This window comes from Lepidochelys olivacea (genome assembly GCF_965140295.1).
Source record: "Lepidochelys olivacea isolate rLepOli2 genome assembly, chromosome: 7".
NCBI lineage: Eukaryota > Metazoa > Chordata > Testudines > Cheloniidae > Lepidochelys > Lepidochelys olivacea.
In genome coordinates, this window is record NC_140417.1 from 82,716,063 (window position 1) to 82,740,978 (window position 24,916).

At 44.9% G+C, this 24,916-nt stretch overlaps 2 protein-coding genes across 2 annotated transcripts in view; both read left to right on the forward strand.

Moving 5' to 3' along the window:
• Positions 1-10,543, forward strand: part of NEUROG3 (neurogenin 3) — a gene marked incomplete at its 5' end in the record, with an annotated part of 28,978 nt that extends 18,435 nt beyond the window's left edge. Inside the window, one exon of the mRNA XM_084633016.1 lies at positions 10,449-10,543. The remainder of the gene's footprint in view (positions 1-10,448) is intronic.
• A 2,073-nt stretch (positions 10,544-12,616) lies between these two features.
• Positions 12,617-18,661, forward strand: FAM241B (family with sequence similarity 241 member B). Its single transcript, XM_084634105.1, has 3 exons — positions 12,617-12,694; positions 14,432-14,559; positions 16,722-18,661. The coding sequence occupies exons 2-3, from the start codon at positions 14,467-14,469 to the stop codon at positions 16,974-16,976; spliced, it is 348 nt and encodes a 115-aa protein (XP_084490231.1). The 5' UTR covers positions 12,617-12,694; positions 14,432-14,466; the 3' UTR covers positions 16,977-18,661.
• Positions 18,662-24,916: the final 6,255 nt, after the last annotated feature.

Below are 24,916 nucleotides of genomic sequence, written 5' to 3' on the forward strand. Positions count from 1 at the left end.
TTAGAGAATTTTAAAATTTGTTAGGCCTGATTTTATTCTCACTTATATCACCGTAGATAGAGAGTAACTTGATAGAAGTCCCATGACTAGATTATTGGGTCCAGCCAAGCCCAGTTCAGCATAGTACCTGAAGAAAAGGGGGCCAATGGTGGCTGTATGCCTGTTTCCTGGGATAGTCTCACATCTGGAATTGTGTTATGCTAATTGTTGTGTAAGCTTGTGAGCCCTCTGCTCCAAAGCCACTAGGGCAGGGGAGCAGTTTGTGTTAAAGCAGTAGAAAGCATGCACGTGTGTGTGGTAGTTAATGGAGACTGGAACTGGGGTGCAGGAGCCCTGTGTCAAAAGGGCCTTTGCATCGGACAGTCTGAAAGTGTGTGCGTGTCAGGAGGCCTCTATGCTTAACATTATTTCTATAGAAGCTAAAGAAACCAACCCCAAACCCTCATACAAACAAGCCAAGAAAAGGTCGATTTAGCCCTTAATGTGAGGCAGCCGGCTTGGTGTCTGACCTTGTGGCTCTGGTAATGATTTAACTCCCTGAACGAGACATTCGTAAACCTGTCAGGAGTGAGGTTCTTGCTCCCTGTCACTGTGCAACTCCAGCCAAGCACTCTAACTAAGGGGGAGGAATAGAGGGGGAAACCTTCAGCTCACGGACATAGTCTCTGTCCTCAGGGTCCCCCACCTGGCCTCCCTTCAGCCATCTGCTCTGGCTGGCTGGTTCTATTGATCAAATTCCACTCAATAGCCCTACTCTCCGGCTAGACTGGGCAAAGCCAAGGTTTCAACCTCCCTCCCCATTAATGATTCCAGAGGGACTGCTGACTTAAAATTTATCACTACTCCTTTAAAAATAAACCATTATTTATCTCCCCTCTCCCTCTCTTTTTCTCCCTCTGTCTCTTTCTTAAAGCTCTGGTCTTTCATCATTCTGACCAGTGACTTCCAAACACTCCCCCCTCCATTTTCTTTTGGTTATACGAGGTCTCCCCCACCTTCCCTTGGGTGATTGATGATTGTTTCATTATTGCTACTGACATATATATTTTCCTGTTATTTCTCTGAGATTGTATCTATCCCCCGCCCTCTTCCTCACTAGCCTCCTGCTATGATATGTAAGTGGCTGTCTGCCCAGCCTCTCTCCAGTTCATCCATAGCCCAGGCCACAATAAAGCTGATCCATAACCTCCAAAGCATCAGGAAACATCTTTTGAAATGGCTCTTCCTAAGAGAGATGGAATTCTGATGGTCACACATGCAAACTTTGACACCCTGGAGAACTGTAGGCACTAAACAATATTTTAAATTGTGCTGCAACTGAGTTAGAGCTGGGTTCACACTAATGAAAAGTATGGGTTTCAGTTTAAATAAATACCAAAAATATTAGATGCTTATCTTGATATGGGCACCTACATGACTTGATATAGTCTCTTTTAATACATCCTAACTACCAGTGACATGGCCTGAAACAGAGAATAATGTATTCTGTTTGTTGCACGGCCTTCTGTATATGTCATGTTCCTTACAGGTTCAAAACCCACCATTACTGCATCCACCTCTTGCCAAATAATGAACTCTACAGTATAGTGTTAACTTCATGTAATTCCTACATATGCAATTATGCCCCATCCTCTGGAAGGCATAATTGTAAGGCCCATGTAAGCCATGCTGAATTTTGTTCACAAAATGGTTTTCAAACTGAACCCTGATGGCAGGCTCAGAGGGATTGGAAGAAAACCAACTTTTTTTGAGAGGTACTTGAAGGTACAAGATAGAAAGAACATCCCACCCCTAAGCTCTACTGTTCCCTCCATCCTGTAACAAGCCTTAGGACTTCTTTACCTTCAGCATCTTCAGGGGAGTCTGGCAACTTATCATCAGGAAGGCTGTCAGGTTGGAGCAACAGAGCATGGCATAGGGAAGGGAGGTTTGCTAGCTTCATAGTTCTGAGAGAATCTTAGGCTTATGGTCATTGAACTTTCATGAGCATGGGTTGAGGTTAATGCATGCAGGTCTACCTGGAACCAAGGCTGATTTTAAGTGCTTTGTGTTTTGAGTCAAAACATTTTGCAGAGCTCTAATAACTGTACTCTTATTTTTTTTCCTGTTATGATAATTTATTATGTATCCCTCCGTGATTTTTTAATTTTGAAAGTGATCATCTTTGAAATCATGTTTGTCAGGTACCCACTCTGTTAAATGTTGTGGTTAAAGGTTCTAGTTTCTTTGTATTTTATTTACTGGTTTACAATACAAAGCTAATGGGTCAAGTCTGCAGTGGAGGTGGGTCCAAACCAAAACTCTGGATAAAAAACACCCTGAAATATGGGAGCAAGTTCAGATAAATGCCTTGGCTGAAATCCTGGCTCTGTTGAAGCTAATGGGAGTTTTGCGATTGCCTTTAATAGGGGTTTCCTCTCTAGCCTTTGTGACTTGCCTCCATCCCTAACTATCAGTGATACCATGTCCATGGCACTTGTGACCCTAAATTGAGCCACAAACTCCTAGCCTGGCAACCTCAAACATTTCCAACAGCAAAGCAGTTTTGCAATGGGTACGTGAAATAAAAAAGCTACTGGAAGCCAATACAGTATAATTGGAGATAATTTTTTTGTCACTTTTACAATGTTAAAAGAGTTTTTTTACTTTGGAAATACATTACTTCAGTTGTCCTTGCATACTAACGATCTGCCTTTAAACACCAAAAGCCAAGTTTGCCAGTATTGGTACATGAAAGTTTAAGCTTTTCTGTTAGTGAGCTCCCTATGGGGGATTCTCTGTGAGGAAGGGCAGCCTCGGGTACCCTCTTGGTCTTTCCATGTTACTTTTCCATTTTGTGCCACCTGCTTTTGGGGCCTTCCACTTTCCATCGCTACAACTTCCCCTCCTGGTGGAGTTTCCACAGCTGAGGTATCAGAAACTGATATAAACCAGGGCTATCTGGACCCAAATATCAGCTTGTAAGGAATAGCTCTGAAAGGTGGAGTTTATAAAGGAAAATGCTGGAAACATTATTCACCGTAGTGCTGTCCCTGCAGTCATGGTGCTGTATGTTCCATATGGAATGCTGTTGTCTCTCACAAGCATTTCCAACCAACCGTGGTCTTTGGCTATATTCAGCTATAATGCAGCCATGGATTTTTTCTTTGGGAACGGGGGAGGGGGGGGATCAAAGAAGAAACCCAAGTCAGAGAGGAAACTAATTCAGAAATAAATAAGTGCAGCTGGCGATGGAATAGGAGCACAGAATGGTCACTGTGCAGAACTAGTGCATACTGGACTGGAGAGCAGTCTCAGCTTCCTGCTGGAAGATGTGGACATGTCTATAGAATGTGGCAGCTAATTGCAACTGAAAGGGAAGCAGGAGAATCTCAACCCCTGGGAAGGGAGGAGTGCCCTGCAGGGACTAACTTGGCTAGCTAGTTTCTAACCTTTTGACCCTGGAGATACTGTTTGGGACCCTAAGATCATTCACTGGATTGGAAAAGAATCTTTACCCCCCCCACCTTCTCCCGTTTTCTTCTATCCCATCCCCGCCCCCTGCCCCATACCCTTCACTGAGAAACCCCATTCAGTCATTCCGGGAGAGGAGTTCAATTAGCTCAGTCAATCGTCAGTAGAAGAAAGACACAAAGGGGCACAATGTGTGGGCCTCACCCAAGCCTGCGATGGCTTTGAAGCTGTGATTTGCTCACCCTGGGCAGAACCAAACGAATGCTAATTCACCTGCAGCTCACAGGGGCTGGGGGAGGGTAGGTGGGAGGTGCTGCGGCAAGGGGGTGGGGGGTGTTCTCCTCTCAGGCTGTGGATGGTTGAACAGACTGGCTGAATCCGACGGAGCAACTAGAAAGGATATCTAGTGTATGAACGGAGCCCCAGAATCTCATTACTTTCTTTCCCCCTTCCCCTGCTTTCACCCTGCCGTCTGGCCCCAGCTTCATTTAGGGTGACTGATGAAAGATATAATCCTTTTTCCTTTTCACTCCTCTGTGCTGGTGACAGGGAAGCAGTCTGCAGCCAAACAAGAGAAGCAGTGGAGAGAAAGCAGTGACTGATGAGCGTGTGCACTGATACTACCCCTGCCACACAGGCCTTGGCCATTGCTGGGTAATGTCCCATTTTAAGGTATTTCTGTCTCAAAGATCTATAGAGAGAGTTGTCCAGATCCTCTAGTCTGGCCAAGCTGAATTTGGCTTTATCCTCCTTTATACTTTTCTGATTCTGAGGTTTGCTGGGGGCTGATCAGTCCCTGACATAAATTAGAGCAGCCTACAAGTTGCTGTAATTTGTACCCAGCCGCCCATGGCTCCGAAGAGCTGTTATGGCATCTGAGAATTGGCAGGGTATTGGAATGCCTGGACCATCCCCTCTTTCTCGTGGATATGCCTTCTGGGTTGAGTCTGGGGAAGGAGAACACTCTTGGGGCTGGTTCTGCTAGATTCTGTCTATTTTGCACTACCAGACTGGTGAAAAAAACTGAAGTGGGACTAGGACTTGGCCTGGTCTCTCTCTGGGCCAACAAATCTTCTCTACCCAGGTCAAAAATGAGAATTTGCTCTGAAGTGCTTTTTTTCTTCTTCTTGGTCCTTTCAAAAAAGACTTTGCATTTAGAGACGTCCCAGGGCTAGTTGCATCTGTCCCACACTCATACAGGTAGCAACATTTTAATAATACTTTGCACAGCAGTTTTGGTCAAGGGATGTCAGATACTTTACCAGTATTAATTAAGTAACTCTCACAACACCCCTATAGTTGGAGGGGGAGTATTATTACCCTCATTTTATAGATGAAGTTAAGTGACACACAGCAAAGTCATATAGCCAGGAGTAAAACCCAGAACTCCTGGCTCCTAGTCCCATGTTCTAACTAGATTCCCTCTCTCTTTTCTTCTACAGCACTTAATTCTCTAATTAACAGCAGGAATTACACTTTCTTAGAGCTTTAATGAGTAATTTATATGCTGAGGAAAATTTTTAGATACCTCTCATGTAAGCATAAATCTATAGACCATTCACATATTTCTAATTTTTTGGAGGTACTTTGGCTCATTTTCAAAGATATTTGTGTTTAAATAAGGGGTTTTCTTCCCTCACAGTTCATCTTCTCCCTCACAGTTCATCAGATGTCAAGAATTATAACATTCATAAACCAGTCGGAGAACACTTCAATCTCTCTGGTCACGCAATTACAGACATGAAGGTCGCTATCTTAAAACAAAAAAACTTCAAATCCAGACTCCAGCGAGAAACTGCTGAATTGGAATTCATTTGCAAATTGGATACTATTAATTTAGGCTTAAATAGAGACTGGGAGTGGCTAAGTCATTATGCAAGGTAGCCTATTTCCCCTTGTTTTTTCCTACCCCCCTCTCCCCCCAAGACATTCTGGTTAAACTTGGATTTGTGCTGGAAATGGCCCACCTTGATTATCATACACATTGTAAGGAGAGTGGTCACTTTGGATAAGCTATTACCAGCAGAAGAGTGAGTTTGTGTGTGTGAAAAGAAAAGGAGTACTTGTGGCACCTTAGAGACTAACCAATTTATTTGAGCATGAGCTTTCGTGAGCTACAGCTCACTTCATCGGATGCATGCCGTGGAAACTGCAGCAGACTGTATTTATACACAGAGAATATGAAAAAATACCTCCTCCCACCCCACTGTCCTGCTGGTAATAGCTTATCTAAAGTGATCATCAGGTGGGCCATTTCCAGCACAAATCCAGGTTTTCTCACCCTCCACCCCGCCACACAAATTCACTCTCCTGCTGGTGATAGCCCATCCAAAGTGACAACTCTTTACACAATGTGCATGATAATAAAGTTGGGCCATTTCCTGCACAAATCCAGGTTCTCTCACCCCCTCACCCCCCTCCCAAAAACCACACACACAAACTCACTATCCTGCTGGTAATAGCTCATCCAAAGTGACCATTCTCCCTACAATGTGCATAATTAAGGTGGGCCATTTCCAGCACAAATCCAGGTTTTCTCACATCCCCCCCACCCCCATACACACACAAACTCACTCTCCTGCTGGTAATAGCTCATCCAAACTGACCACTCTTCAAGTTTAAATCCAAGTTAAACCAGAACATCGGGGGGGGGGGGTAGGAAAAAACAAGAGGAAATAGGCTACCTTGCATAATGACTTAGCCACTCCCAGTCTCTATTTAAGCCTAAATTAATAGTATCCAATTTGCAAATGAATTCCAATTCAGCAGTTTCTCGCTGGAGTCTGGATTTGAAGTTTTTTTGTTTTAAAATAGCGACCTTCTTGTCTGTGATTGCGTGACCAGAGAGATTGAAGTGTTCTCCGACTGGTTTATGAATGTTATAATTCTTGACATCTGATTTGTGTCCATTTATTCTGTTTAATAATTTATTATTATTGTGTGTGTGGTTTTTGGAAAAAAGGGGGGGGGTGAGAAAACCTGGATTTGTGCTGGAAATGGCCCACCTTGATTTTCATACACATTGTAAGGAGAGTGGTCACTTTGGATAAGCTATTACCAGCAGAAGAGTGAGTTTGTGTGTGTGGTTTTTGGAAAAAAGGGGGGGGGGTGAGAAAACCTGGATTTGTGCTTGAAATGGCCCACCTTGATTATCATACACATTGTAAAGAGAGTGGTCACTTTGGATGGGCTATTACCAGCAGGAGAGTGAGTGTGTATGGGGGGGGCGGAGGGTGAGAAAACCTGGATTTGTGCAGGAAATGGCCCACCTTGATTTTCATACACATTGTAAGGAGAGTGGTCACTTTAGATAAGCTATTACCAGCAGGAGAGTGGGGTGGGAGGAGGTGTTGTTTCATGGTCTCTGTGTATATAATGTCTTCTGCAGTTTCCACAGTATGCATCCGATGAAGTGAGCTGTAGCTCACGAAAGCTTATGCTCAAATAAATTGGTTAGTCTCTAAGGTGCCACAAGTACTCCTTTTCCTACCCTTAGCTTGGTTATGGAAATTCGCTTTTATCAGGGCTTCTTGGTTGCTTGCAGCTTGTTCAAATGCAGCAATGTGTTTATTCTCTGGTCTGAGCAAACGTGATCATATTACTTCTTACTACTCATATTACCATCCTACATTCATTACACTGGCTGCCCGTAAGGGCCAGAATCAGATTGATTTTAAATTGGCCTTGATGGTGTTTAAAGCCCTTACTGGTGTAAGCCTATATCTGTGACCTATTTGAGCCTGGCCCTGAGCGGAACTGATACCACCTACCTTTCAGGGGCCTCACTGTTTCCTCTCATGTTAGCAGGTGGGCCCAGGTAGTGCAATTCACTTTTACATGCCATCTTAAAAATGTGACTTTTCCCCCCATAAAGACTCTTGTGGGCCGTTTATCTACATCTACCCCCTCTGCCTTTTTCCTGTGTGTCACATCTGGTTTTATGAGAGCAATTTTATGACACTTCTATATATTTATTGAATTATTGTGCAGCATCCAAGTGCCCAAGATATGATCCATGCTGGAAACATAAATGTCAAGATCGACACTGGAAACAGATATTGCCATGATCTTTATGAATGCATTTCTCAGGGTCAGTGAGACCGTGATCCTCCCCCTTCAAGAGAAAAAGAATATATTTTTGGAATCAAGTGATGATGAGCAGAAGACTTATGTGAAAAAGTGCTGAGATTCTTGATTTTGGGACAGGATGGTCACATCAGTTATTAGTCTACAGTGGCCTAGAAATCTCAATGTGAGAGGCCAGTATTTTTTCCCCAATAGCAAGAGAATTTTTCATAGGGACTTTTTTTAAGCCTGACCCCTGGCATCTGTCTGGCCTTAATCCAGTCTTGCTGCAGCCGGCGGTCTCTTACTATGGCCTGTTCTTCTCTCTGCCGGAACGCTACGCGCATTGTTCCTATCTGTGATATGTGGACACTGCAGATCCCCCGCCTCCCTAGACTTGGGTTTGGAGAATGCTTCCCCACCTCTTCTTGCTCCCCACACACACTCTCCAAGTTGCATGGCCTATTAGGGAGCCCCTTTGTGATGTAATTGGATTTCTCCCCTTGTTAGTTTGCAATGAAAATGTCATCTATATCGGGGAGGCACTCATTCATCTCAAATTAAATTCGGTCGTCTCTTCGGTGAGCTGTGAAACTATTCACACAGCAGCAGGCAGCTGCAACTGGAGGCTTCTTTGACAATACCTCACACTGCTGTCTGAGTGCAGCTTCCCCAGTCCTGCAGAGCTGGCTTGCTCCCATAGGGTGAGTCAGGGGAGTACTCTGTTTCCTGAAAGCTGCAGGTCCGCCCCAAATTTATTACCGGGGACCAACATCCTGGACACACACGTACACACACACAAGAGAGAGATTAGAGGTGTTCTGCATCTACAGTTTAAAAAATGGCTACTGATTTTACGTGTCCAACAAGAGGCAACTTGAGCCCCCAAAAGAAAAGGATCCAAACTCAGTAGCCAGTTTTGAAAATGTCAGCCACAATGCATTGATTAGTTTACAATGGGGGAAGTACCTGTATACGTTTAAAATTAAAGGCAGTTGGTGGCTGAGTACAAGATGTTGTGATTAATAATTCATAATTTTATTAGGTTTTTAGGGAATTTTATATTGCGGCTGTTCTAAGTGAAGTGTGACTTCCAGCCATACTAGATGGAGAGCATTACCACTGCAATCTGTAGGGGAATGAACTTGATGGCGATAAGTGGAAATTGCCTTTATAATACAAAGCCATGAAGCGTTTTCATATTTTTGCTCAGATATCTTGCTTTAACATCACCATCAGACTACCTTTTGTTATGTTGTCCATTTACAGAGAAACAAAGAGCCAAACTATCTTTTATTATGTGCTCTCATGCACAGCTAAATTTTTGGAATAGACAAAATATAGTAGATTAAGTCTGATTTTCATGAAATTGTACATATGCATTTATCTGGGTTTGAACTAGGTGAAAAATGTGACATATTTGTGACATTAATTTTGTATGCATTTTATTCATCATTAACAATATCAATAGACTGGAATTGCATTCTAAATACAATATGATTGCCCTCTGGTGGCCAAGTTAATGGCTATAATTTTTCAAACAACACTAACCTACTGAATACGGGGAAAAGTTTGTTTTAAATTTCAAAGCTATTTAATTCACATCCCATTGGGGCCAACGGCTAACTGAAGAGCCCATATGTTTCTTTTTTTTTTCTTACTGTCAAGTGATCACTACAATTTTAACATTTAATTATCTTTATCCTCCAAAAATACTCAGCAATTAAAAATATCTAAACAACTTTACATATATATGACAAATATATGATAAACTTTAGTTACTAAGATGAATTTGAAATGAAAAAGCAACACCAAACAAAAAGGCTGGATTTTAGGGGATTTCAGTGCTAATGGGGTAGAGGGAAACTCTGGAAGAATAAATAGGAATCTCTGTTAGTTGAAACTTGTGGAGTTTGCTCTCCCCTACACTAAGGGAGAAGTGGGGCCCCAAACCAGTGTGGCATTGGTATACAACACCGCTGTCTAGTGGGATAGTTTGGCTAACCATCTAAATTCTGAACCTCTTGAAATTTCCTCATTTTTCAATTGGTAGGCTGGTTTGCTGAGTGCTTTTTTACTGATTGGTTCGTTTGGTTTTGTTCTGTGGAGGCTAGTCTACTACATGCTCATATGTAGTCTGTCTGAGATTTTATTTTTTTATTTCAGTTCTCTTGTAATGATAGAAGCAGAGTAAGAATAATTTAAAGTGGAAAAGAAAATTATTATTTCAGTTTAGCATTAACTGGGTAGTGGAAAACTGTTGGCAGTACTAAGAGAAGTGTAAGCCTCCTGTCCCTCCAATGTGTATTCAAAGCATGTGTTTAGTGAAGCATATACAGGTCAGATTCAGTAATGCTTTCCCTAAATACTTTAAACAGCGAGAAGGATTCTAACTGGGAAATCACAGGAGACCTGTCTACCTTTGCTACTGCTGATCCCATGCCTGAATTTATTATGTCAATTTTATGGCTCATTATCACTCCTGTTGCTGTATATGTGCAGACCATAGGTCATAGGACTCAGTAATGCTTTGTCGTGTGTGTACACAATATATTGCAAATTCTGTGTGTGATTATCTGTGTGTTGCTCTGCCTTCCCTTGTCATCTCTCCGCAAGCCAAAATTGTGACAAAGAGCTGTCCTTGACCCCATATTTTTACTTGAAATTTTGAAAATTGAAGTTGATCCATGAAAAGTTTTTGGGTCCTCACAATTTCACAAAAGGCTAAACTGAACAGACTTGAACACTACATGGAACAAACTTGTAAAATCTCCCCCAGAGCATTTTTCAGCACTTTTGCTCAGGGCTAAATATGATCACATTAAACTCCTAGAAAGTTGCCAGCATGGTTTATCTGGCCAATATAGATGGAACCTGCAGTATGTGTGGGGCCTGTAGCACAAACAGAGATTGCACATTTTATCCTTCAGATACTTGGAGTTGGAGAGATTGATTTTAAAGCCAAACCCAAAGGGATTTCCAGGAGTAAGAGGGCATCTGCAACATTCAGTTCAGTTTTAAAAGTAAGTGAAATGTGTGGGCTAAAGGGCTTGACAATGTCTCTTTAAGATTTTCTTTATTTCTGAAGGAGTGGGGGATTAATGTTGTGGTCCTAAACTCCAAACCAGCTTTCCCCACTTCCCTTTTGATTTTTGTCTATTAGAAAAGAAGTCAGCAATCTGTTAAGAGGATTAGCTCCATTACTTGAGCTCACAATGGGGGCCCCCCAACGAAGAAGGTCTATCTTTGTGAGTGTCCATCTTGGATGCTTTTCTTCCCCGTGGAGGTGCAAGCAAAGGGAGACCAGAGGAGATGAACAGGATCACCACCCTGTCTCTCTGTCCATGTCACATGGTCCCGCCAGTTGGTTTCAACTAAGCTGATGCCAAAGGCCTAATTAGATACAGACTGACAAAATATAACCCATCCTTATGTCAATAAACATGTCCCATTTAAAGCTTTCTGATCTAGAAAATGAACTGTTACTGTGAACTCTACACAGGGTAATTTGGACTGAGGAGAAATGGAGTGCCTCTACAAAGCAACATTTGTTACATCAGAACCTGGTAATACCCTCATGGTGTTATAGAGCATTGTATTCCTGTGTGGACAGAATTAACCAGGTTACTAAACTGTGTTATAGTCCTGGAATTTACAAGTCTCGAGCAGCCTAACTGTAGTCTGAACCCACGAACTCAACTGCTGCCAACTGCTAGCCAGGACTCACAAACCAGTCCCTACACTAAACCTAGCCTGGCCCCACAAACTGCTACCAAACTTTACCACAGCCCAGGTTAACAAGCATCCCCAAACCATATCCTAGCCTGCCACTGCCTACAAATTAGCTCTAAACTAGTCCCAATGTTAACCCTAGCATGGTCCCAGAAACTTTTGCCAGATCTCACACTCATCTGAGCACCCCCGCTGCCTCACAACCTTAAACCAGTCACAAGCCCTACCCTAGTTTCCTAGCCTACAAACTGGTCCCCAATTGGCCCCAAATTCAATCCCATACCATCCCCAGCCCATGAATTCATCCCAGTTTGAGGCACTTTAACTGCCCGGCAAACCTGGCTTGTGGGTTAGCTTTGTGAAAGTCAGGACAGTCCTACAGATTTGGAAACAAGTGGTCAGTGTTTCAGATTTCTGATAGGCTGTAGCCTAGGCAGTGGCACTGGAACCCTTTTAATAGTGGGGGTGCTGAAAGCCAACCCCCTTACCCCCATTCGCGCCCCGCACCCCAGCTGGGGCCTGGAGCAGTTGTCCTGTCTCGGGGTGGGGTGGGGTCGGACAGAGGTAAGGGGGAAAAGTCTGGGGGTGGGCATGGGGCCAGGAGTGGAGTCCTGGGCACAGGGCCTGCAGCTGGGACCTCGCAGCTGGAGCCAGTAGCAGAGACCTGGGAGCTGGGGGCTGGGTGCGGGGCCCCGGAGACGGGGCCAGTGGCTAGGGAGGGGGCCAGCGCCCCAAGAGCAGAGCCCCAGGCTCGGGGACCCGGTCACAGGGTCAACGGCTGGGAAGCGGGGCCGGTGGAAGCTGGGACCCGAGCCCCGGGGGCAGGGCTGGGGAGCAGAGTCCTGGACCTGGGAGCGGGGCCCTGGCTTGGAGCCATAGGCACTGGGCCAGCGGCCGGGGAGCAGGGCTGGCAGCTGGGACCCAAGGCACAGGCTGGAGAGTGGAGGCCTGGGTGCTCAGCCAGTGGCTCAGTGTAAAATCTGGGGATGCTGCAGCACCTCCCGCACCCCTAGTTTCCACACCACGCCTATGCCTGGGGCGCATTGCCCCATATTCCCTTCTCTTTGTGCTGGGGCACTCGCCATGCCTAGATTTCAGATGCGTCGGGATTATTAGAGTTGTTTTGAGCAGGGTGATCAGAGTCATGGTGTGAATGAACATGCAGGCCAAGGGAGAGGAGTGTAGCATAAATACTGTGGAGACAGAGGGGCAGAGTTCAAAAGAGAGCTCACTTAATCTCCATAGCCAGTTCAGAGAACTGCAGTTTACTGTGGCGCCTGAAGAGGGGTTTGCTCAGCTCTGGAGAGCCCCTGGCTAGAAGAGAAACTGCTTGCTCCCTCACCTCGCTCAGCTAACTTCCTGTGATGTCAGCCCGGAGGAAGCAGCAGTTTGGGTACAAGTCAGTCAGACTGTATGGAGTGAACAGAGAGAGGGAATCGCCAAGGTGAGTATGCTATTTCTGACAGTTTATCGGTAATCTGCTCAGGAAGCAGTACGGCCTCTTCTGCTTTCCCTTCTCCTCCCACCGCCCTAAGAGCTGCTTCTTGCAAAATTTCAAAATTATGTCAAGAAACGTGAGGCAAAGAAGAAGAGTTTCTGAGTACCGTGCAGAGTGACACAGGCAGCTTGGGTAGTATAGTGTTCCTGCTCAGGCTAATTTAAGCCATGTACCTGACCCAGAGGAATCTGTTAGTGCTTTGCTTCTACTTGCCCAGCATATGTGGTATGATCAGCATGCTCATGTGTCTGTGCATCTATCAGCCCTCCTGGGAATGGGAGAGACTGGCCTTCAGATTCATATGACAAACTGGGTCATTCAGGCCATTCTGAACCTGGTCTTGTAGAGGGGAAACACACTGCTAGTCTCTAAGGTGCCACAAGTACTCCTTTTCTTTTTGCGAATACAGACTAACACTGCTGTTACTCTGAAACACTGCTAGCTGTCTCTTTGAAAGGGGGGGTCCTATGCATTGTGCACTGTGGTGGTAAGGCATAGCTGCTGTGTTGGATCTTCCTCATCCCTGGGCACTGGATGGAAGTTTCTAACCATCCCTTTACCCCCCCCCCCCAAAAAAAAACAAACAAACGAAAAAAACAAAAAACCAAACCCATAAGTTTGCATTATAGGCAAAGGTTCAGGTCAGTTCCAGTTTTCACCCTGTGCTTTGAGCATTGCTAGTTCTAATAGCCTGGAAACCACAAATGCCAGGTTTTAGAAACTAGATCCCTGGGATAGATGTGTTGTAATGGTCAGTTTTCCTGTCTGTGTTATAGATTTGACTGGTCAGACCAATTTTTAATTTATCAGCAGAAACGTGTTTGTTAAATCACAGCACAAAATATTCTTCTGTGCAGAGCCCTCCTGCATGTTTTTCCTAAGGTTCTGCTTCTTAGAGATTTGCTATTACAAGAGGGAAAACCTTACGGTATTTTAGAACCTTTTTTTAAGTTGTAAAACAGCTGACTTTATTGCAGTTTCTAAAACTATGTTCATATGACACTTTCAAAAGTAATTTTTGACAGCTTTTCAAAAATATTATTCTCTAGGGATTCCATAGCTATGAAAAAGTATCTTTTTCATTTTCTGGCAGTGGGATTTTTGCTGTGTCCATAAAAAAAATACATTTATAGTGTGCGTAAGTAATAGATAAAATGAGAGCGATAGACACACATATCTTCCCATTCCCCAAGAGGCTAGATTGTGGCATTTACATCTCTACCTTTGGTATGGTGTAATGTGGAGCTGCATCACACCAGGATGTATGCTGGGGAGAAGGTGCCATGATGTCTCTGGGCTTCTCTGTGGGCACATTCCCTGGGATGGAGCAGATTTCACCCTTATTGCATAGGCCCTTTTCTGCAAGCTGGTGAGGAATGTGGGTTGCACCATGACCCTTATCTGCTCCCTACTCCTACCAACCCCTTGTTTTCTGTCTTTGCTCCCTGGTAGGCATCAGGATTGAACAATTCCTACACTCCCCAGAGGCCTCTTGTGGAGGCCCTTATGCAGTCGTGCAAAGAGTGGGGGAAACTTCTTGCATGTCCCTCCTTGACTGCACTCACAATATGGCCCAAGATGTTTAACTGGTTCCCCCTGAGCCTCTCTTCCCTCCTGGATCAGTCTGAAGTAGCTAATAATGCTCAGAGGGGAACTACAGGTCCTTTCTCCTGTGTGTTACAGGTGTGACAGGGTGGGTATATTGCGTGACCCCAAGGATGGTCCGGATTTTGGCCAATGGAGATATTGTACAGGATGACGACCCCCGGGTGAGAGCAAATGCACAGCACAGGGAGAACACCTCCTGGCAGGTAATGAAACAGAAAAGTGTGAAGAAGTGCAGTGTATTTTTGTAATTGCTTAGATTTTTTGCTGAAGGAAATGGATGTGCATCAAGATTTACATCTTCAATGGATGCTTCATAATTAACATTCCCTTTCAGCTGTGAGCATGTGCGGCTGCAGAGCAGTGCGGTACCTACAGCACACCTCATGTGGTTGGAAGCATGGCTGGTAGCTGGGCCCTGCTTCCAGAACCTGCAGCAGCTCCTCTTTTGTGCCATGTTAAACCTCAAGCCAGTAGGGATGGGTAAGGAGTGTGTATGTGTGTGTGTGTGTGTGTGTGTGAGGGACAGGAACCAGGGTTGCCATTTAGGTAGGGCACGGGGTGTTCGTGGAGAGGCTAGTCCCTGCCACTGGGAGCAGCCTCCAAGGGCTATCAGTGCTGAAATGAGCCTGGCCTGGCAGGGAGCTGTGGCATGGGGGAAGGGGGAGACTGTGCTGCCACTGCTGCTGGGGCAGGAGTGCCTGGTCTGTGTGTTCCTGCCCGCTCTGGGCTGCAATGGCAACAGCCTCCCGGGCACCCTGGTTTGGGAGGCAGGATTTCTTGGGAAGGCGTGGTAGCGGGCTCCCTCAAGGGCTGAGGCTCCTGGGAAGGGCTGGGTGTAGAAGCTTATGATAGGAAAGATAGGGGCTCCTGGTTTCCTAACTGTGTGTGTTTTTTAACTCAAGCTCTTGAAAGGTAATGGGTACTCAGCATGCATGTCTGTCCCAGATGCATGTGTATTACTAACATGTTGTTTTAAAAATTCCTTACACTGTTTAATGTAATATAGTGTAAAAAGATTTTTTTTAAAAAAGTCTCAGATTGCTACAAAAATGTAGCTCTCACTGGAATTTGGAACCCGCTCAGAGCAAAGAAAATGTAGAGGGAACATTGATCGTAACGTTCTGTCCAGAGGGCTAGGCAAGACAGAGTTGGGAGAAACAGCATTCCACATTTTACTGCAAAATACTGGAAGAATCTTTGGGGTAGGCAGCGGAAATGACAAGTGCTGTTGTGGGTGCAGAATTTGGGTAGGAATCTGAGTTCACGTTTAGGGCCCAACCACCCTGACCAAGTTAAAACACACAGGAGGGGAAAAGATGCTGCAAATCACGGTGCGCTATGGCTGCTGGGCTCTGTAATGTGGGTATGTTGGCCTGGAGAATGGATTGACTGTTGAGGCCAGGGATCTGCAGGAAACATTGGTTTAAGCTCTCTAATTCCCAGACATTGGTTCAGGGCCAGTTCTAGGGGTGGGTGATCACGGCAGTTGTCTTGGGTGCCAACTTCCAGAGGGCACTGTGCTGCTCTTTTCTGTTTGCTGTGTTTTGCTTGGCTGCTCTGGGGGTGCAGAAAATGTCTTTCATCCTGGCCAACAAAATGCCCACGTTCCTGCATCGGTTGTCCCTCTGCCAGTCCTCCTAGAACCAGGAACATGGCAGCCTGGCTCTGGGGGAATCTTGTTGCTATCAGCTGTCCTACTGAAGTGGTGCATTGTAAGTCCCTTTGTGGGTAGTTGGTAATGTGCTGGGAGAGCTAATGCTGGTTTGAACAGCATTGACTCCATCTTGGATTTAAAAAATCTGGTAGTAGTTAGAGGAGCACGATCCTTGGCTCCATCCCCTTCTCTCCTGGCACACCCATCCCCCACCTCCACCAGTTCCATAAATCCCTGACCATGCAGAGTTTGGAAGGGCTTCAGGTTCTCAGGGAAGGAGCTTCTGTTTCCACCTGGCTGGGTTCCCCTTCACTTGTGTAAATGGGTGCGTGTGCCTGGCCCCAAGGGATTTACATACAGGGTGGGTGGGTGAAATTGTGTACTGTGAGGTGTAGCCCAAAAGGTGCAGTACCTGTAATTGTTCTAATGTATCCTACTCTCCATTCCTCTCTCCCCACAATTTCAACTTCAGTTTAGAGCGCAAAAGCCAAGCAGTTCCTAAGAAATGTTTGTGAGAGGAGGGGCAGTCAGTTGTGGTCCCTGCTCTCTGCCGCATTGTCTCTCTCGATGACCTCGGGATGATATTTTGCTCTGAATTAAATAATAGGAACGTTTCTGAAATTTTTGCCTTGTTCTTTCCTTCAGCTTCCACCCCTTCTGTGAGTCTGATTCAGCAGGATGAATTCCTTCTCTCTCTTGTTATGTTTGCAGGAGTTTTTCAACGTGGTGCCTAATGCAGGCCATGCTCGACCGCAGCAGCAGGCTGCCAGGCCTGGGGGGCGCTCTCCATTTTCAAAACTGAACCAGCAGCTAGTGAACATGGGATTCCCCCTCTGGAACCTCGGGAACCAGGTGGTGGAGCCAGTGATGTCCATCCTGCTGCTCTTCCTCCTCATGATGGTGGGCGTGCGTGGCCTCCTCTTGGTGGGCCTTATCTACGTGGTCTCACACCTGAGCCAGCGGTGACAGTGCCCTCCCACTGGCCACCAATGCTTCCTGCTTAGTGAAAGAAAGACCAAGTTTCCTTGTCAGGCATGGGTGTGTTTGTGAGTGTGTTCCCCCACTGAGAGTGTGTGTATATGTGTATGTGTGTGCAGGTGCACAGTTATGTATCCTGAAAGTGTCTGTGTGTAGTGTTCAAGGGGAATTGAAGTGTGGAGTTGGGATGCCCAAAGGCACAATCCCAGGTGTAGCATTTCTTCTCACGTTAAGCTGCTCCTTTCTGAGGGTTGCCCAAGTGAGGCTTGGCTTGCCCAGGAGCTTCAGCCACTGGCTAGAGAGGTCATGCCAGAAACCAAAACTTTGGTGCACCTATAGAAAGGGTCTGGCATGTCATGTTGTGTCATCCAGCACTTATCAGATACAGTGCCTAGACCTGAGGGGAACTGAAATGGGAGCTTAATTTTCATCTGCAGGTGTGAAGGGCAGTAGGGGTTTCCAAGGAGTAATAAAACAAACACGCATGAATGTGAGACAATTTGAAAATGGCCTGGTGAAGGCAGGGTTTACTTTGTAATTACTATTCTGATCTTAGAGGTGTATTGGAAGGGAAGTTTAAATTAAAAGAAGAAGAGGTATTGATGGGTTTGAGCTGACAGCACAGTATATGCTACATCTTAAACATATAGGATTGGAGAGCTGTTATAAGGGGCTAAAGGGGGACATTAAAAGAGAAAGTGGGGAGACCAAAAAGGAGTTTGAAGAAGATTAAAACAGGGAAGAAAAAAAGTGTCTGTAAAACAGGTCATGTCACCTGTACTTTTGTCTTGCCTGGGTTGTCTGGGATATTTGAACAAGAACTTGCTCCGGGACGTTGTCACTGTGGGTGATACCTTATCCCTGCTGCAGGAGGAATGATTCCAACATTGAGTAGCTGGGGAAGTTGGGCTTGGAAATGTGTGGATGGAGGAACCAATTTTTAAACAATACAGTCCTTGATAATTTGCAGAAGTGGAAATTAAACATATCTGCTAAAAACATATTAGAGAGGGGTTGTATTAGGTGTGGTGTATTTTAAAACTTTCTTCAATCCCTCTTTAAGGCCAAGAAACATAAGAACTTTCATCTTGATGAGCTGAGAATCAGTGAGCAATATTTCTCCTCTGTCTTATAAATAGGACTGGGCCTCAACAAAAACAGCAGATCCAGACTTTGGGGGAAGTTTACATCCCGATTGGATCCATACTTCAGGCCTGTCATTATAGTGGGCCAAACCAGACCACAGAATTTAAATTACCCCGCCCATCCTCCCACAAATTTCTGGAAGTTTGAAATCAGGTGCAAATACAGATCTGAATTGTGACTTGGGACCATATTGGCTTATAACAGCTTTACTGTGTGTGTGTGTGTGTGTGAGTGAATATGGAGAAGCCTTACTGAACACTTGTGTAGCATGCATGGACAAAGTGGTTCTTGTTTTTGTTCAATAAACTGAGTGAAGGAAATTGTGCATCACAAATTGACTGTAAATTTCTGCCTTCCCCAATGGAGTGTAAAAATGCCAAGAGCAACACCTCAAATTCTCCTCTGGTTCCTGTGATAACGAGAACCTTCTGCTAAAACAACAAGGAGAAAAAAAACGGTAACATGATGTTTTATTATAAGATTAAAATTGTTCTGTGACGCTAGTACATAAATCTCTTTCCAAACTGCCTGTTGTCTGAATTTCTTGCTGTTCTTGGGCCGGTGGCCAGCATGCCAGAGCTGGTGAAAGTCAGTGATTGCTCCCCAAGCGGAGCTTCCACAAATCCCAAGTGCTGGAAAATCTGGGAAGACACAGCTATGCTTTTAACTGGTGTATTGATTAAATACAACCCTACAAACGAACTGACTAGCTCATGGGATTGGAATAGCAAGCCTGTCACTGAGATGGAGTTTAAGAGTCTTACAGATAAAGGCTTGAGCCTGAATCTCACTGAGACTGTCCAGTGACCCAGGCTAGCTTTGTGGGGTGGTGCACTATCATCATGTTGTATTGCATTGTGCTGATGTTTTGGCAGGTTGCTTTGTTTAGGCTGAGGTTCTCAGTCACTCCTTCTAAAACTGAAGCCATCTTTAACTGCAGAGCTCTGGCATTAACTGAAATTTGTTACCTTCTGATGGTCGTTTGGTGACCTATATAAAATGATGTGATGATCTCAGCTCAGTTCCTGATGAACAGCTGTCTAACTTCATCGTGACTGGCACTTATGCTGAGAGTTTCAGCATAGAGATCAAGGACTGAATGGCATTCTGGGACTGAACCATGCATCCCTGGAGGGAATCCCTCCAAAGCCAACCTGAGGCATATTGGCAGGTTAGTGCTGAGGTGCGGGGCTTGCATGGAGAGTGGGCTAATTTGGGATACCAAGTCATTACATTGTGTAGAGATGGCAGGGGCTGACTGGCTTCCTGTATGCCCCTTGAACCCAAGTCAATCTCCCCAGTGGAAAACCAGCATAGGGGACTGATCCCATGGGATTCTGTGGGGTTTTTCCTGTCTGCATCACCAGCTCTTCCTCCACAGGGAGGCAGAGCATCTGAGAGGGACTCTGACAGAGATGGGACTTCAACACTGGGGGCCCCCCATTGTGAGCTCGAGTGACGGAACTAATCCTGTTAGTAAATCATTCCTGCTCTTTCCACAGAAGAGAAGCTCCTTGTGAAAAGAAACAATAAAGGTGAGCATAAGGGATTTGGGTGCTTCTACAACGGACGTGTTAATCACCAGACCTAATCTCCTAAACGACTGTGTTCCCGTGTCAGGTTGAATTTGAAGCCTGGATGCTCAGAGTGAGTTTGAGGGCTAGTGCAGTAGGCTTCATTCAGGCAGGAACTTAATGTATCCTAAAAACTGATTAATTGAAATGAATTAACCCTGTTAATACCTTCTCCAGCCTGGTTGCTTTTATTTTCTTTTGTTACTATTCCATAGCAGCTCCAGTCCTAAACTTCGCACAATACTAGGGTGCTATGTCATTTTAACTTAAGATAATTTGTCTCCTATACCTCAACAGGCATTAAGGTTGCGTTGCTGCTGAGGATGCTATGTTTTGTAGCCTGGACACGCATCCTTCCCCCGCATCCCAGAATTATGTTAAGGGATGCTACGCTAGTGGAGGTACTCTCCGTTTTAACGAGGCTATTCTCTGCATTCCAATGTCTCAATCAAGTGCTATGAAACATTATGTAGCTGATGTTTAGTGAACCATATTCCACATTAACACAATTCTAAGAGATATTGGGCTTGTAGCAGGCAGGTTAATGAGTGTGACAATTTTGTGATAATTTACATGGATAAGAGTTTGTGAAAGACGAGGCAAGCTCCTAGACCAAGGTCAGAGCTTCTTAACACCTTCAACAGAAGAAAAAGGCCATGACTTGCATTGGCTTGCATCTGTACAAAATCAGTAGAGAAATATCTTTTAGGATCTTTCAATGTCTTGGAGATTTATTTTGATTCATATAGAGTACAATAACAAAAGGGTTGCTGGCCATGCCAGTCTTAAATCCTGGAAAACTCCCTTTCCAAGACTAGGTAAGTGGATGATGGTGAAAGTGCATGTCAGGGGAATGTGTCTATGTATTTGTGTGTGTGTGTTAAGCACACGTCAGGTATGTGTCTCAGGCACACCTGTCGTGCTAATTTTACGTGTCTTCTGCAGGGTCACTCAGCTATTTCCCATATGTAGATGTATGTCAGTCGTGCATGTCTCTGCTGGTGCTGGCCAGACACGTGTGCCTTCATGTTGGAGCTCTCGGCACCAATTTTGAACTTATTAACATATTAATATAGTTAGTTAACATGCAATTAATTAGTTGATTGATTAACATACCTCTGTTAAGCTTTAACTCTAAGTAGACCTGAAACACTCATGGGAGAGGAGAGAGGGATGGAGGATTTTGACTGGAATTTTGGAATTTGCACCCTTCTCACATAAGGGCTCCTTTTCTGCTGGATCTTTTAGCTGAGCTTTCTCTTCTGGGGTGTTCTTATAAACACATTCATTCAGCCATGGCCTTCAGCTTCCTTTTCGGCTTCCCAGCCACTGTGTGTAGTTTGGAGGGTTGCTATTTCTTAGATGGTTAAGGGATGGGCTGAGAAGCGTAATGGATGTGGGTAACAGAGGAAGCAAGTCAGCCCTGTGGGACGGGAGCTGCGCTTATAGAGCAGCATGGGGTATTGTCAGGGAAGCCTCCAGTTGCAGCTGCCTGCTGCAGTGTGAATAGTTTCACAGCTCACCGAAGAGACGACTGAATTTAATTCAAGATGAATGGGCACCTCCCCAATATAGATGACATTTTCATTGCAAACTAACAAAGGGAGAAATCCAATTACATCACAAAGGGGCTCCCTAATAGGCAATGCAGCCTGTGTGTGCGGTGGGGCTAGAGGCTTCTGCGCCACAACAATCCATTGCAGAGGGAAGCCATGCAAGCCATCCATCAGCCACACAAAGCAGGGGGAGAGAAACACTCACCCAACCTTTGTGTGTGGGGGACTAAAAGAGCATCATTCGAAAGTCCAAGAGACACAGAGATTGAGTGAGTGGCCTTTAGCGGGGAAGGGGTTTAGAGCGTCCTTTCCAACCAAGCAGTTTGTGTGTGTGCAAGTGTGTTTACATTTTAGCCCCTGTTTTGTGAGTCCTTAAATGTGGGGTTCAGGAATCTAGGCTCTAAAACTCTCTCCCCCTCCTTTTGCTCTTAAGTTTCTTCCCTCCCTTCTCCCTCTCAAGTGAGCAACTGGAATCCTGGTGTCAGCAGCCAGGACTGAACTGAAGTCCAAGGAGCTACATCTGTTTATGTCATGGTTGCATTTGGCCTTTTGTTTCTTTCCTCTCCTTCTTTCACCCTTTCCTCCCCTTTTTCCCTTTCAGTCTTTTCCCCATTGAGAATCTCTCATCTATGCTATTTTATTTGAGTTGTTATATTGTACCCATCACCCTCTTATATACTCCCTCTCCTCCCCTGTCCCCCATCCTTGCAACAAAATCCATAAATCCTCATTCAATTTTTGTCAGCAGGTAAAAAATACGTGGTACTAGGTCACTGAAATAAAAGGATGAATGCAACTTGAGAGAGAGAGAGAGGGGAAGTCTGGCTGTTGCACAAAGACTCTAATTGCAACACCTGTAACCTGCTTTTAGGTCCACGGGTAATGAATGTCAAGTCCCATGATAAAACCAAGAATTTTTCTAGGAGCTGGGGACATATCAGTTGGAAGCGACAGAGGAGGAGAAAGACTTGGGTGTGCTGGTTGACCACAGGATGACTATGAGCCGCCAGTGTGATGCGGCTGTGAAAAAGGCTAATGCAGTCCTAGGATGCATCAGGTGAAGTATTTCCAGCAGAGATAGGGAAGTATTATTACCATTATACAAAGCACGGCTGAGACCCCATCTGGAATACTGTGAGGAGTTATGGTCTCCCATGTATAAGAAAGATGAATTCAAACTGGAAAAGGTGCAGAGAAGGGCCACTAGGATGATAAGAGGAATGGAAAGCCTACCTCATGAGTGGAAATTCAAGGAGCTTGTCTTGTTTAGTCTGACCTATTGAAGGGTGAGGGTAGACATGACTGCTTTCTATACATACATCAGAGGGATAAATACCAGGTAGGGAGAGGAGTTATTTAAGTTAAGCACCACAAGAACAAATAGATATAAACTGGTCATCATCAAGTTTAGGCTTGAAATTAGATGAAGGTTTCTAACCATCAGAGGAGTGAAGTTCTGGAACAGCTTTCTAAGGGGAGCAATGAGGACAACAAAACCTAACTGGCTTCAAGACTGAGCATGGTAAGTTTATGGAGGGGATGGTATGATGAGACTGCCTACAATGGCATGTGGCCCATCTGAGATTGCTCGTAGCAAATATCCGCAATGGCTGGTGATTGGGCACTAGATGGGGAGGGCTCTGAGTCACTACAGTGAATTCTTTCCCAGGTGTCTGGCTGGTGGGTTTTGACAACATACTCAAGGTCCAGCTGATCTCCATAATCGGGGTCAGGAAGGAATTTCCCCCCAGGTAGAGACCCTATGCTTTTCTTTTACTTTCCTCTGCAGCATGGGGCACAGGTCACTAGCAGGTTTAAACTAGAGTAAATGGTAGATAAATTCTAAGTAACTTGAAGTCTTTGGATCATGAGTTGAAGATTTCAGTAGCTCAGCCAGAGGTTCGGGGTCTATTACAGGAATGGATGGGTGAGGTTCTGTGGCCTGCAATGTGCAGGAGGTCAGACTAGGTGATCACTATGGTCCCTTCTGGCCTTAAAGTCTATGAGGATATGTCAGATGAACACGCCTAGGTAGAAGCATTTTTTTCTCTTTAATAAACAAAAAGGGAAAATTTGCTGCTTTTAGAAGTGAGGGACAAGTAGTACTACTAGAACAAAGCTCAGTGCAGCAGGTATTGTGCAAGCTTACCCTGACCTCAATTCTTACCTGTAATGACTTCTACTATTGTAAACCTGAGCATCTCCTGAGCACAGACTGCCAATCCTACTGAGTGGTGTAATGAGGTTTTGTCAAAACAGAACCATTTGCTGTAGGGTGTGGATCTGATGATTTTCCCCTGAACATCATTACATTAATATATTAATATTAAAATTAAATAAATAAAAACATTTAAAATAGGAATATTAAAGAATCACTGGAGATCAGTGGATTTCCCCCAGAACTCTTTTAAATCATTGGCCTTCTAGCTCCATAGCGATAATTGAATTGGGGACACCTTTGGCTTGAGCCTAGTAGAAGAAGAGTGGAAACCAGAACAGGAAATGAGTAGAAAAGAAATGGGGAAATCAGCATCCTTCTCTCTGGATTTGGAACAGATCTGACTACACAATCCAAATCCAGTGCAGATGCTTCCTATAAAATCAAACAGGGAATTTTTGATACCTCGCATCAGTTCTGAATCTGTGCCATGTGAATGCTATGTGAGTTATAGATGGAAAAGACCTATTCAATGATCTAGTCCACCCTCTTTTTCCAAAAATCCTCCAAGAGAAAGGGTAAAATTTTAAAAAGCTCCGAAGTGGCTTAGAAGCCTTAGTCCCATTGACTTTCAGTGAGAGTTAGACCCCTAAGTGCCCAAGTAATTTTGGAAAACAGGATTCAGTCTCCTAAGTCACTTCGGAGCTTTTTAAAATTTTACTCATGATGTATCAGATTGTAAATCAATACTGCACTTGCTCACTCACCAGGCCAGAAAGGAATGCAGAGAAAATGGAAATGAAAAAATCTGGTTCTGACTTGATTCTGGACATGGGATATGGGTACTGAGGGGTCACGTGACTTTGGTAACCAGGGAGAAAAGGAGCACTCCTGAGCCATTTCTTCTTTGTGGGTCAAGAGTCAGGGAAAGAGAAACAGAACAGTAAGGACTGAGGCCCAGATCCTCAAAGGGATTTAGGGGCCTAACTCCCTCTCTGGGGAGAAGATGAGAGAACAAACACCACATGACTGATGTGTAATCACATTGCTTAGCATACTTCTGGAAGGCACTCAGCAACTATGGTGATAGGATTGCCAGCCGTGTATTTCAGAAATATGGGGCAGACCTCAGATGTTCCCAGTCTTGACTTGAGCCTCTGGGGCAGAGTCCTTTCTCTGCCCCCTTCCTTCCAAGGGGTTCTCTTCAAAACCCAGGCCTGTGGTGCCTGTTCAGGTTGTGTGTGGGTGCTGGGAGCTGAGTCGGAGGCTGACGTTGATGGTCTCCGCCTATGGCAGTGCTGTGCACCGCCAAGGATCAGGGCTGAAAGAAGGGGTGTGGCCTGGAGGAAGACAGCAGCCGAAGGAGGCTTCGCTGCAACCGCCAGGGGCACCATTAAAGATTTCAATGGGAGGGGCAACTTTCAGAGGGGCGGCCAGGCCAAATTTGAGTGGCATTTTCATCCTGCGCATCAGGTCAAGCGGCCAACTTTACAA

Excerpts from the sequence above, each read along its gene's own strand:
- FAM241B (XM_084634105.1), top strand. The coding sequence starts at position 14,467 with ATGGTCCGGATTTTGGCCAATGGAGATATTGTACAGGATGACGACCCC. Across the intron at positions 14,560-16,721 it reads GGGAGAACACCTCCTGGCAG|GAGTTTTTCAACGTGGTGCC; the intron begins GTAATGAAACAG and ends TTATGTTTGCAG.